This window comes from Kryptolebias marmoratus, linkage group LG10 (assembly GCF_001649575.2).
Source record: "Kryptolebias marmoratus isolate JLee-2015 linkage group LG10, ASM164957v2, whole genome shotgun sequence".
In the NCBI taxonomy this organism is placed as follows: Eukaryota; Metazoa; Chordata; class Actinopteri; order Cyprinodontiformes; family Rivulidae; genus Kryptolebias; species Kryptolebias marmoratus.
Window position 1 is genome coordinate 15,284,442 of NC_051439.1, and position 12,041 is coordinate 15,296,482.

Consider the following 12,041-nt stretch of genomic DNA (forward strand, 5'->3'; position numbering starts at 1 on the left):
AAACTCCCGTAACTAACTTGAATACAGGCACTCAACAAATATAGTGGTGTTTTATTGTATTTATTAGGCTTTGAGCATGATTGTACAGTCACTGAATATCTTCAAGCAAAATACAAATTCTTTTGTAAACACAGAAGCACTAATAAATGCAAGTAGTTCACATCATATAAATTTTATATTTAAAAAATTAAGTTTCAGAAGGATGTGTTGTTATACAGATCATTTTAAATATGGGGTAACCAAACAGTGTACGGCTTTATGCAAATGAGCAACTAGCATTAAACCTTTTATTTTTTTATATAAGTATTGTTAATAAAACAGCAAAAAAAATGCCATAGTATAATTTCTACCAGTATATTTATCAGATATCCAAGCAAATAAATAGCACTGTCAGAAATCCAACTGCAAAAACAGAAAAAAAAGAAAGAAATCAGCCATTTCACTTGTTGGCTATTGTCCTTTATCTAATCAAAGGTGGACTGAGACGAGTAGCTTTCAAATTCACACTTCACAGCGCTGATACTGTCAACACTCTGCTGACTGTTGACCTGCTGGTGTGTGTGAGACAGAGGGAAGGTTTCAGAGCGGGACATCCGACCTCTTCTGTTCGAGGAGCCAGACGAACAGTCAATCACCATCCTCATGAAATCCGGAGCAGTGAATCGACGGAGAAGTCTGGTCCCGAGGCCCATGAACCCTGGAGCACGGCTGGGAAGCTTCTCTGACTCGATCTCTCCTCTGGCAAAAAGCAGTTTGTTTGGTCTGGAAGTCGAGCTGAGGCTTCCCCTCTTCTGCAACTCTCTCCGGCTCGATTGAGCTGTGTCGTTAGCCTCTTCGTTCTGCGACTTGACATTCTCCTGGAATGCTTTCACAGACTGCCCCTTGCTGTTTAAAAGAGGTTTTGGCACTGAAACAATTTTGTTGCCATCATTTGTCAGGCCCCGAGCATTCCCTTGACATTCCATCTTGTCTATCAGGCATCGCTCATCCTGTAGTGAGGCTCTCTTTAATTTGCTGGCTGACAGGCTCATGTCACGCACATCACCCTGATAGGACTGCTTTCTGCTGCTCACAAGGTCCAGGTTAAATGACTTTGCCTTTCCCCAGAGAGGAAAACTCTCTGGTGTTCGCTCTGGAAGCCGAGTGTCTCGGCTGACGTTTTTCTGGCTTGACTCAGGAAAAGAGTTCATTATTTTTGACCCCTTCAGCTCTCTAAGCTGGCAGTTTTGCAGTTGTTTGGCTGTGAAGAGGACACTGTGATCCTCCTCATTCTGATTTTTTTCAATCTGAGGAGGCAGAGCCCAGGTGTGGCAATGATTATCTTCTTGAGACTGGCTTCTGGTACATCTGAAATGGTTCCCCGATCCGGTGCTGTCTCCTGTCTTCTGTCTCTGAAATACGTCTGGCAGTTGCTCTTCATTAGGCTGCTTGGAAAACCTCTCCAGAAGATGCCTTGGGAGCCGATTGGGCAGCTGGCATTCCACTTCAACAGTGGTGGCCACATCAACAAGTGGGTCTTTGCCAGCAACCCTCCTGCAAGGAAAGTTCAAAACCTGGAGACAATGGTTGTGTCCAAAGAAGCTGGCGATCTCTTTCGCACAGTGACCAGCGTTATTGGTCCTGTCCAGCCTCAGTCCCAGTCTTTTGAAAGCTCTCACTAGGAACTCCAGAATTTGGCTGTGTCCAGAAAAGGCAGCATACATGAGAGGGCTGTTACCCCAGGCATCAGAGACGTCCGGGTCAGCGTTGAACTGCACAAGAAGTTTGACCACATCCAAGTGACCCATCTCGCAGGCGTGGCTCAGAGCTGTGCGTCCGTCCTCGTCCTGGCAGTTGACATTTGCCCCCTTCTCCAGCAGCAGTCGGGTGAACTTGGATCTGGTCCCGGGGTCTTGCAGGCAGACAGCGTACATGAGCGGGGTGCGGCTGTTTTCTGTCTTTGAGTTGATGATGCGCCCATCCAAGGCGTCCAGGATGAAGCGTGCCAGGTGGACTTTACCACCATGCATTGCGTCCAGGAAGGTCTTGGTGCCAGAGCCCTGGCGCAGATCTTTTGGCCGCATCATTGTCCAGCAACCACTTGTGGAGCTGAGCCGACAAAACGGGGAGAGGAGGAAGTTTTCTGAGGCTCTCTGTGATGACAGCGAGCGCATTCACCACAGAGTAAGACTCAGAGAGCAGCTGCTGGTGTTTTTATACCTCCCTCTCCACATGCCCTCCCCACGTTGCCTAGGAAACAAACGTCTGAGGACCATTATGCAGTGGCAGCATCCATTCAACCCAAGCACTCTCTGCCTGCAGAGAAATATATGCTATTTGAACAGAATAATTACTCAAGGAGAAAAACATGGCCAGTGTTTTTCATGTCAGGTCTTTGGGGGTAACTTAAAACTGCCAGGTTTTCTCTTTTATTCGAGGCAAATGAATAAAAAATATCCTTGCTGTTGATAAAATAGTAAAAAAATACACTTAGACATAGTGTATGTGTGAAATCTATTAACTGAGAAGTTTGTTGAGTTCGATTGAAGGCTGCAAGCAGATTTGAGGCAAGATTAATGTCAGGTTTTTCAGACTTCTCTTCAACATTTATCTTTTTCTCCTCTCCAGCATGCCTGTCATCCATCAACCTTGTGTTTATGTCTGCAGTTTGCTTCAGCCACAAAACACAGTGAAAAGCTACAAGTTCAAATTATGCTGCTCTCTCGTGCTTTGAGTTTCTCAAGGTTCCATTATATAAAAAAAAATCTATTGCCTGAAGGTCTTAAGCCAATCAACTCAACAAAAAAAGGCATACAGAATTTAAAAAAAGCAGACCGAGCTACTGTTTGTATGAAAATATCAGCATCTTTTCCTTTTGAAGTAACACTGAACTGCTTCCATTTTTATTATCAGCGCTGAATCAATATTCTGTTGTGCATCTGGAGAAAACAGCAGATATAGCTTTTCTGTTTCTGCCTCCTTTGTTCCAACTAAATGACAAATTTGATCTTTAATTTGTCTAATTTACTTAAAGTCTACACAGTGCTTGTAGAAAGGAGCACTCGCACATCTGCTTCCGCTCTGAAAAGACCAGACTTTCATTTTAATTGCTAATATAAATCTCAGCAGGACCAAAAACCTGTGTTGAATAGTGGTGGTGAGGAACACCTGGATTCCAGCTTGCTCACCGTTCATCATCCGGCTTCATCAAACCCTCAGCGGGTCTTTTATGTGGCGCTGCGAACCGTGTGTTAATTCAAAAACGGCAGCGCTTCATCAGCAGATGCTCCCTTCTGGTTACTATTCTGGCATTACTCATTACTTTTTGTCTTGATATTCTGACTACTCGATATTTGTAAATTGTTGGTCTGAAGGTCAGAGATGTGAAAGTAGGTCCTAAAGGTCTGCACCTAATTTCATGGCAGTTCTTTCCACAAATGTTGAGTATTGTTTGCTAATAATAAAAAACTCTGGGATTACACAAGTCTGTCATCCATTCTCTCGAGTCCAAACATATACAGTATGTCAAAACACAGTATTGAGGTAATCAGTGCAAATATTTCAGCTTCACTGGCAAACCAGCGCTGCCATTTATAGCGCTAAACTTAGAATATAAAAGGAAATTATTCTCCCAGCTATATAAAGACCTAATGTATGCAGTATTACTAAAACGATGAAAAAAATGACAGGAAGTGTATTACCTCTCAAAAGCAAAACTTTAGACAATCTGTAATAAAAAAAAGCTTCAAAGTAGATAACCAGAGCAACAAAAATGTGAACCCCTTTAAGGAACAATGAGAACACACGTTACCCTTAAAGCATGAAAATGGTTAAAATGATCTGTGACCCCCTAGAGTTTATCAAGTTCTCCTAAAATAAATTATTATACAATCTGGCTGACACCACCTGAGAAAGTACACAACAAACCACAGAGAATAAGGTTTAAAAAGGTGACTTTTATGCTGAATTCATCACATTACTGGTTTATTTACTCTTTGTTTGTAAGAGCTTGGAGGAAAAACTATTCTAAAATAAAAATGATTTAAATGCCACTACCAAAACCACACAAGAGTTTTTAAGAAAAGTAATAAGAAGAGTGTGCCTTTGCAATTATTTGAATTCAATAGAACACCTTGAGGTATTTCAAGATGAATAGTATAATTTAGAAGCAAACAGCAGCTGGAAAAAATGACAAAAAGCATCCCAAAGGCAAAAAAAGGAGAAAATCTCCAAAGAATTTTGTTAAAAACAAGAACCAAATGTTTTAAAAAGAAATTATTTATTCATTCGAATCATAAATTTTACCAGTGTTTTTGATTTATTCACAATTTAACACAGTTTCCTGAGGTCTTAATGAAATATCTGGGGCATATTCTGGCCAAAATACATCAAGATTACACGACCAAAGCACTTTAATATTTTTTGTTAATTCTTTCTTGATTTTAGGGGTTCTTAAAGTTCACTCCTTTCCTTTTTTTAGCGCGATGTTTGTTTGTTTGTTTTTCACACAGATAAATCATCTTCAGCTTTCAGAGTGACTGTTTCCAGCAGCACACAGGAGAGTTCAAACTAACTCTCAGCAGGGTTAGGAAAACAGCTTCCTTTTTGGCAAATACACACATTCCCCTTGACCTAAATGTGGCCGTGTCATGTGCAGTCAGCGTGATTCATTTCTAAGGCACAATCTTGTTGTGTGTCATGTGTCAATCGTCCCAGTTATTAAAACCCTCCACCGCAGATTTAAACCCTGAATGAATACGAGTCAGACAAGTCAGGGGCGCCAGTGTTGTAAATTCTATGCCTCATATCGGCTTCATAAACCTTCAGCTTCAGTGTCTCTGTTTTCTTTAGATGCTAACATTAAAAACAGGCTAGTTTTAAACAATATTCTCTGTTAATTTTCTTTATGCAACTTTTGCAAATGCTGTTTTTAAAATTGGTTTATTTGTTTCTAAAAGTAAGCAAAATGTATAACTCTTGTTTACAAAAAAAATGGAAGATCAACACAAAGAAATAAAGATTAAGCTGAAGGTCCTACTTCCAAGGTGCATTAATTATAATATATTTTGAATTTAAACTGGAAGGAGATAGAAATAAAAAAGGCAAAACTTATTCCACTTTGAGTCAAATTGATATATTTTCCCTGCAAATCTGACCCACTCACTGAACAGAATATGCGTTTTAAGTCTACAGGGCCCAAAAGAAGTGATAGTTTTGCTTTTTTTTCTTATAAAATAAAATGTTTTACTTTTCACCGGTGCAGGCCTTAAGTCACATTGAACTGGGGTGAACTCTCTTCTTTTTAAAAATATTTCTCAATATTTCCTGTGATCTGAAATCCAAAGAACAGGGGAATGCATTCAACAACGCAAATTGCTTTTTGACTAAAGTAATGTTAAATCTCCAAATCTTTCTTAAAGAGTTCACCTGTTTTAACACTGAAGAAAAACTATTTGATCATTTTGAACCTAATGTTCATGGAAGGCTGTACTTTATTATTTTGCTGAGACAAAAAGGTCTTTGAAGGCATATTTTTGTGCAGAAAGAACGCACATATAGGTTTGATGTGCTGCTGAAGTAATGTTTCTTTGCTGATAATATAAACCAGCAGCACAGCATAACAGGCTTGTTTGTCCTGATTTTAGTGGTGAATTCTTGCAAGGTCTTTCATACAATTTTAACTCATCAACTAAAGCATTTCCATCTCGCACACTGCAGTCACTCTGAGCTGGTTGTTTTAATTTTTTCTGTCGGCTTGCATGGGTCAGGTCGCTCTGATCTTTTTCACTTAAAATCTTTTTCGTTTTCAATCAGCCACAGCTGACGGACACAGACCTTTGTCTTACCTGTGTGACCTGCGTTTAAAGTGCTTTATCAAGGTTTTGTGATTATAACTGTGGAAATGGCTCAGAGGTCAACTTTTCAAAATATAAACCAACACGTAGCATCATTTATATTCCAGCGAGATGGTACTGATGACATAACCCTCTCTCTTCCTCCTACACAGGGGGCTTCATTGGAACATTCTTCTTGTTTTTTTCTCTCTCTCCACAGTCGATGTAGTCGATAGAACCATAAAACCCATCGGAAGCTGTTTCAGTAGAATTACTTCTGATCTGGTGTTCCAGATTGAACACTCAGCACTTGGCAGCTCTTTATCAGATGCGAAAATAGATGCGATCTGCTCCGACTGCAGGCATCCTCTAGCAGGGCACAAGCTGTGATCGGGTTATCGTGTTGGCCTTTTGGCTGCTTTTTATTTTCTAAATGTGGGGTGCAATTTTCAACCTCAACATTTGGAGAGCTTTTAAATAGACTCCTAAATGTGGCTTCTTGTTGAATCAAACGTAGTCTCATGATTAAACTTTTGCAGATGGACAGGTATTGATTTTCAGCATAAATTTCAAAATATATCTTAACGGAGGTCTCATTCGAGCCAACACTACCCCTGTGTTTTGATAGAGAAGGGGTAGAAATTGTCTTTCAGTGAACTAGAAAATGTAGAACTTGGTGAAGACTTTATGAAAACTCAAGGAAAGCCCTTCTCCAAAAGTTAATCAGTTGTAGATGCACATCCAATGATTACCATCTCAGAGTTTCAATAAAATCTGTCATATGGGTAATGAGATATTTTGCTAACTCGACAGTCAACACACGCAGACACAGGCAAAAACGTTATCCCCCCTTTTGGTTTTGGCAGCATATACAGTATCCTCACATACACTATCTTAACATTTAAATCAGTACATTTAAAATGGTGTTTAATCTTTTTTTATCACTGATCAGTGACAGTGACATTGCTTAATTTTTGATGACGCTAACAGCGGTGCAAACCCCCTCACGAAGTCATACTCCCATCTGTTAATGACATGAAGCTGCTCTGCCACCCAGGCGCTGAATTTGACAAATGGACCGAAATGAATGAAATGTGTCTGAAATATTCAGAATGTGAATGGGTTGGTGCCATGAGACTTCCTAATTGGACAGATGTATGCAATAAAAGCAGAGGCGTCGTGGTAAATACCTGATCTCCCATTCATTCCAGGGCCCGGCGCAGGCCGAAGCCACTTTGAATCTCTGATCAGAAATTAAAGCTCGAGTCAAGTTAAGGTGTTATCCACGACCTTAAATGTCTTAATTAACCACAAGGGAAAATGCTCTCCTGATGCTGCACAACCTTAAAAAAGTTAATCAGAAATACTTGTAAATGGAAACAAATTGTTTGGTAAAGCAGCTTAGCAACAAACACCTGGGACTGAATCAGCACATGGGCATATAGCGGGACATTCAACAATCTCCATATATAGTTATTAAAAATGTTTTCTTACCAATGACTCAACATGTCCCTAATCCCCAGGGTCTACTTTATCTTCTGCATGCTAATTGCTCACACCTGATAATGATGTGGTTCAGACCATCACCTGCCCCGGACTGTGACAAACAGGTTGCAACTTGTGGCAATCTCTGCTTTTCCACTCCCTGCACAAGTTTGTTATGAGGAAAATACTAAGAGAGAAGGTGCAATTAGCCCGAACGGGGACAAAACGAACCTTCTCAGAACTGGTTAGCTTTATTACAGAGTGGCAACAAAACACAGTCAGACTTTTGTGCCCTCGGCGTTGTGTAACTTGAGCGAGCTTGTTTGAGCAGTCGGGGATAACATCTCCTGCAGGGACGAAAGCACAGAAATGATGTATTCGCTTTCAACAAGGACAATCACGGGCCTGCGTGTCTGCTCAGTTCCTTTAATGCCCTTTTGATTTGATACAGGGGCACAGCAGTCTTGAGTGAGCTGAGATTTTGCACGCTTTCAGTTCCGGGAAAGAGGCAGCAGCTGGTCTGCTGTCACTGCGTTACCATGGAGCGTGCATCATCACTAAGGTTGAGGTAAGGTCACTGTTGTTCCACATGTCATGTTTAATAACAAAAACAAGCTTCAAATGTAATTTGAAGTTAATTGCAAATACAACCCAAGTTCTGAAAAAAAAACTGGGATGTTGTGTAAAATGCAGATTTCATAAATATAACAAAATGGAACTTAATAAACATATCAAATAGTTAAAACTAACAAACAAAACCAGGTTTTGGAAAAAAAAAATTATATAATTTTGGAATTGATGACAGGAATATATCTCCAAAAAGTTAGGAAAGAGGCAACAAAAGGCTGTAAAAGTAAGTGGTGCAATTAATAAACAGCTGGAGGAGCATTTTGCATCTAATAAGGTTAATTGGCAAAAGGTCAATAAGAGGACTGGGTGTAAAAAGGCCATTTTAGAGAGGCTGAATTTCTGAGGAAACAGGCAGAGGTTCACCAGTCTGTGAAAAACTGTCTAAAACAAGTGGAACAATTTCAGAATATCATTAATATCCCAACATTTATAGTTAATAATCTCAGCAGAAGATTTGAAGATTTGAAGGCAGGGCTTCAGGAGGGTTAAATGTGCTAAAAAAAATCAACATTAATACATATGTATATTAAATTGTATAATTTATAAGTTTAAACATTTAATATGTTTACTGTGATCCACAGGGAATAAAATATGAGATTTGCAAATCTTTGAATTCTGTTTTTGTAATAACATTTCACACAGAATGTGCCAACATTTTTGGTGTTGGGGTTGCACCACGCCATAACTTGGTTGATTTCTTTTAATATATGTATTAGTCAGAGGTGTATGTGGGAGAATATGCTTTCAGTGGTGCAGGGTTTCAACTGAAAAAGCTGACAAGGGGCAATCATGGCATGTTTCTGGCCATGAGGCGGGCCCCTTACTGTCTTTGGACCCTCCACTCTCATCAATTACTGCCCTGAATCGTGCCTGCCAGGCTGCCTCAACCAGATGGTAAGCAGTAGGCTGTTCCTTCAGCCTTTTTGGTTTAGAGGACTTTAATATCAGCTCTTAAACTGAGACATTTTGGACAACTGTAAATTAAACACCTACAGAGCATTTTCTTCTGCCATGGTGGGAAAGGGCATGACAGTAAAAGAAAAGCTGCACAGCAGAGTATAAGTGCAAATCAGGCTTGAATTTTTGGTACATTTTGCATGAAAAATTACAACTTTGAGGAAAATCACACATAAATCATGTAAAAACCAAGAAAAGAGCAGGCCCAGAAAATAAAACAGAAAGTAAAATTGATTGGAATACAAAAAAAGGAGGCAATTATTTAAAAACCATGACAGAACTGAACTTAAAATCCATCTCTTCACTTTTAAAACTCTAATTTCTTCTAGCCCAATTTGTACCGAAAGGCTTATGAATAATGGTTTGAATTGATTTAATTTAATTTCATGTCATTTATTTATTTCACTTATCCAATTTTACAAATAATAACCAATAATTCTCAAACACAAAAAGTCTTGACAAATTATGTACAATTCATGTGAGAAAAGGAAGCAAGCAGAAAAAAAGTCTTATATAATCTGCCATTTTCTTAATGATGAGATAACAAATTACTTATGGCAATACTTATATAAACATTCATTCACAAATGAAACCCAAGGTGCCCAATAAGTTGCCTAATCCTGCTGAATCCAGTAAGTTTGGTATTTTGTTCCTATAAAGCTGTAGAAAGCAGCAGTTGTCTAAGTAATAAAACTCCATCAGTATCTCTGGAGTTGTTGCTATATTTTACACCAGTGTTGTTTGAAAAGAGCTACCTGAAGCTCTCAGTGATCTATCAGGTCTGATCGCCCCCCCCCCCCATTACCACCACCACCTCCAACTCTTACCTGACAGGAGCTATTTGTGACCTCGCAGGCCCGCTCGCGTTTGACAGCTCAATAAATTGTACAAATGGACAGAGAATGTATTTGTTTCATGTCCAGGTTGAGCAGAGATGAGAAACACTCAGCCGCACCTGGAGTAAAAGGTCCGCCCAGCGAACGGCAGCTTCGGTTATTTCAGATTGGAGAGCAGAACAACAAGAACTTGGAGGTTTAAAGGCAAAACCAGATCAGAAATTTTATTTTACATGAGAGCTTGAATATAGACATTATTACTGCTTTTAGCTAGGTTTTTAATCCTTTGAGTTTATAGCTAGCCTTTTGCTACTTTAACATTTTGTTTAGCTACTTTTAGCTTCTGTTTCTAATAGCTTTCGGCTAGTGTTCTGCTTTTTTCAGCATGATCACAGCATTTTTTTGCAGAAAATTAAATATTCTTGTGTTCTTGTCCAAGTCAAGAAAGCATTCATCTCACGAGAGTATTTTTTTTCTCTTCGTCCATAAATGGGATGCCAGAAAACACCTTTACATTTCTTTTAAGAACATTTCATTTAAATATACTTTAAATAAAAATAAAGTAGGATACAAATTAACAAACAGGGGAGGATTGAAGTGGGACGTGGCTCTATGTGTGTGTTGTTCTGACTGTAAAGCGCTCTCTGTGTATCTTTGAATCAAGTATTAAGTCTGACACATTTCTGCATCTTATAGTGAAGATGAACATGAGCCCACGAGCAGCAGAAGAACTCCGTCAGTCAGGTTTCACCTTCAGACGCTCGGTGAATGGCGGCCCACTCTGCTGCTCCTCGGCCGAACCTCACTTCTTCTTCTTAAAAGACCTGATGACCCCGAGGCCGTATCTGTTCTCTCTCCCACATGCTCGGCCGCTCACGTTGCTCAGTGTTCAGCAAAAAGCATCTCTTATTTTACTTTTCAAGCTGCACATTAAATGAGCCCTCAATAAGACTGTTATTTCTCTGATAAGAGCCACTCGGTGACTCAGCTGCCTTAAGTGCTTTAACATGAAATGCATGTCGACTTGACATTGTGGGTGTCGATCTGTTGCTCATAGCAGAGCCACTGTTCCTCTGAGCCGACGGCCTGTAAGACGCTAAATAAATAACTTGATTAACTGATAAATAAATGAGCTAAATGTTCACGTGGACACAACAAGGTGCGTGTGTTTCCAGGACAGTTTCAGAGACAAACAAAATCAAGAACCCACGCTGATTAAAAGATGAGTTTCTTTCTTTAATGCTGCAAAACATTTTGATTTAATATTATTTCTTAAATGAGGGGGTTTGATTTGAAATATTTGCTTTATTTGTGCAGGTTTTAACAAGAGCAGTGATTACAAATAGCATTTTAAAGCACATGTATTTTTAGTTTCCACCTTTGCCAGGAATAATTTAAAAAAATGACCTCATTCATTTTCTTGCCAAGAAGCAGAATAAAAACTGACACCACTGTCATCTCTATCAAATAAAACCAGGGTACAGCTAGGGTTTGGCTATTTTTAAAGAGTACTTTTGTTTTAATTTGATCTGAGTGCTTCTGTTTTTTGTTTGTTTGTCTTTTTTTTCCCCCATGTTCTTTACTTTAGAACAGCCTTTCAGTGTTCCACTCAACTGATTGAAAGAGTGTATTTTGATTCCTTTTTAAAAAGAAAAAAAAAAACAGACCTCAAGTAATCCTCTCTGATTCATCTCCACCACTTGGTTTACGCAAGTTTGTTATGAATTTCTTTTATTTTTAGGCTTTTATCATGAGGCGAAAACCTCTTTAAAATGATTTTATCAATGAATTTAAAACAAAATGTAAAAATTGTCAGGAGGACTAAAAGGCTGAAATTACAGCAACAACCAGGGAGCTTCTGGACCTGTCTGACTTCATATGATATGTATAGAAAAGCACAAAACTCATTCTCAGTAGTTTGCCTTCTTGGCATGTCTCAACCACTTTCTGTGAGCAACACTGCAGAAAAAATGAACCGTGTGCACCATTATGTGCAGTCACTTGCACCCCAAGCTAAGCATCCTTGTGGTTTTATAAGAGTGAAGGCAGCTGCCAGGGTACTGATACTGCTCTCTTGTTTCGGTCCTTTAAACTCATGGTTCGACAGATGCTCCCACCCCCAGAGCGGTTGGAGCCATGGACATTATGCAACAAGGCATCAAAATGGTGCAAAAATACGAGAATTTCAAAGGTGCCTGAAGAAAAAAGGGGGAAAGTCAGAACTGCTGTTAGAGAGCTGTGTTACTTCTGCCTCTGTGTGCGTGACCGTGTTTTTAACTATCTTATAGATGTAGGAGGTGAAGATTTGCATCCATGAGAA

General features: G+C 39.4%; 1 protein-coding gene across 1 annotated transcript; it reads right to left on the bottom strand.

Moving 5' to 3' along the window:
- Positions 1-41: 41 nt before the first annotated feature.
- On the bottom strand, positions 42-2,431 carry LOC108237125. The gene has a single exon (XM_017418346.3). The coding sequence runs from the start codon at positions 2,151-2,153 to the stop codon at positions 465-467; it is 1,689 nt and encodes a 562-aa protein (XP_017273835.2). The 5' UTR covers positions 2,154-2,431; the 3' UTR covers positions 42-464.
- Between the last annotated feature and the right edge of the window lie 9,610 nt (positions 2,432-12,041).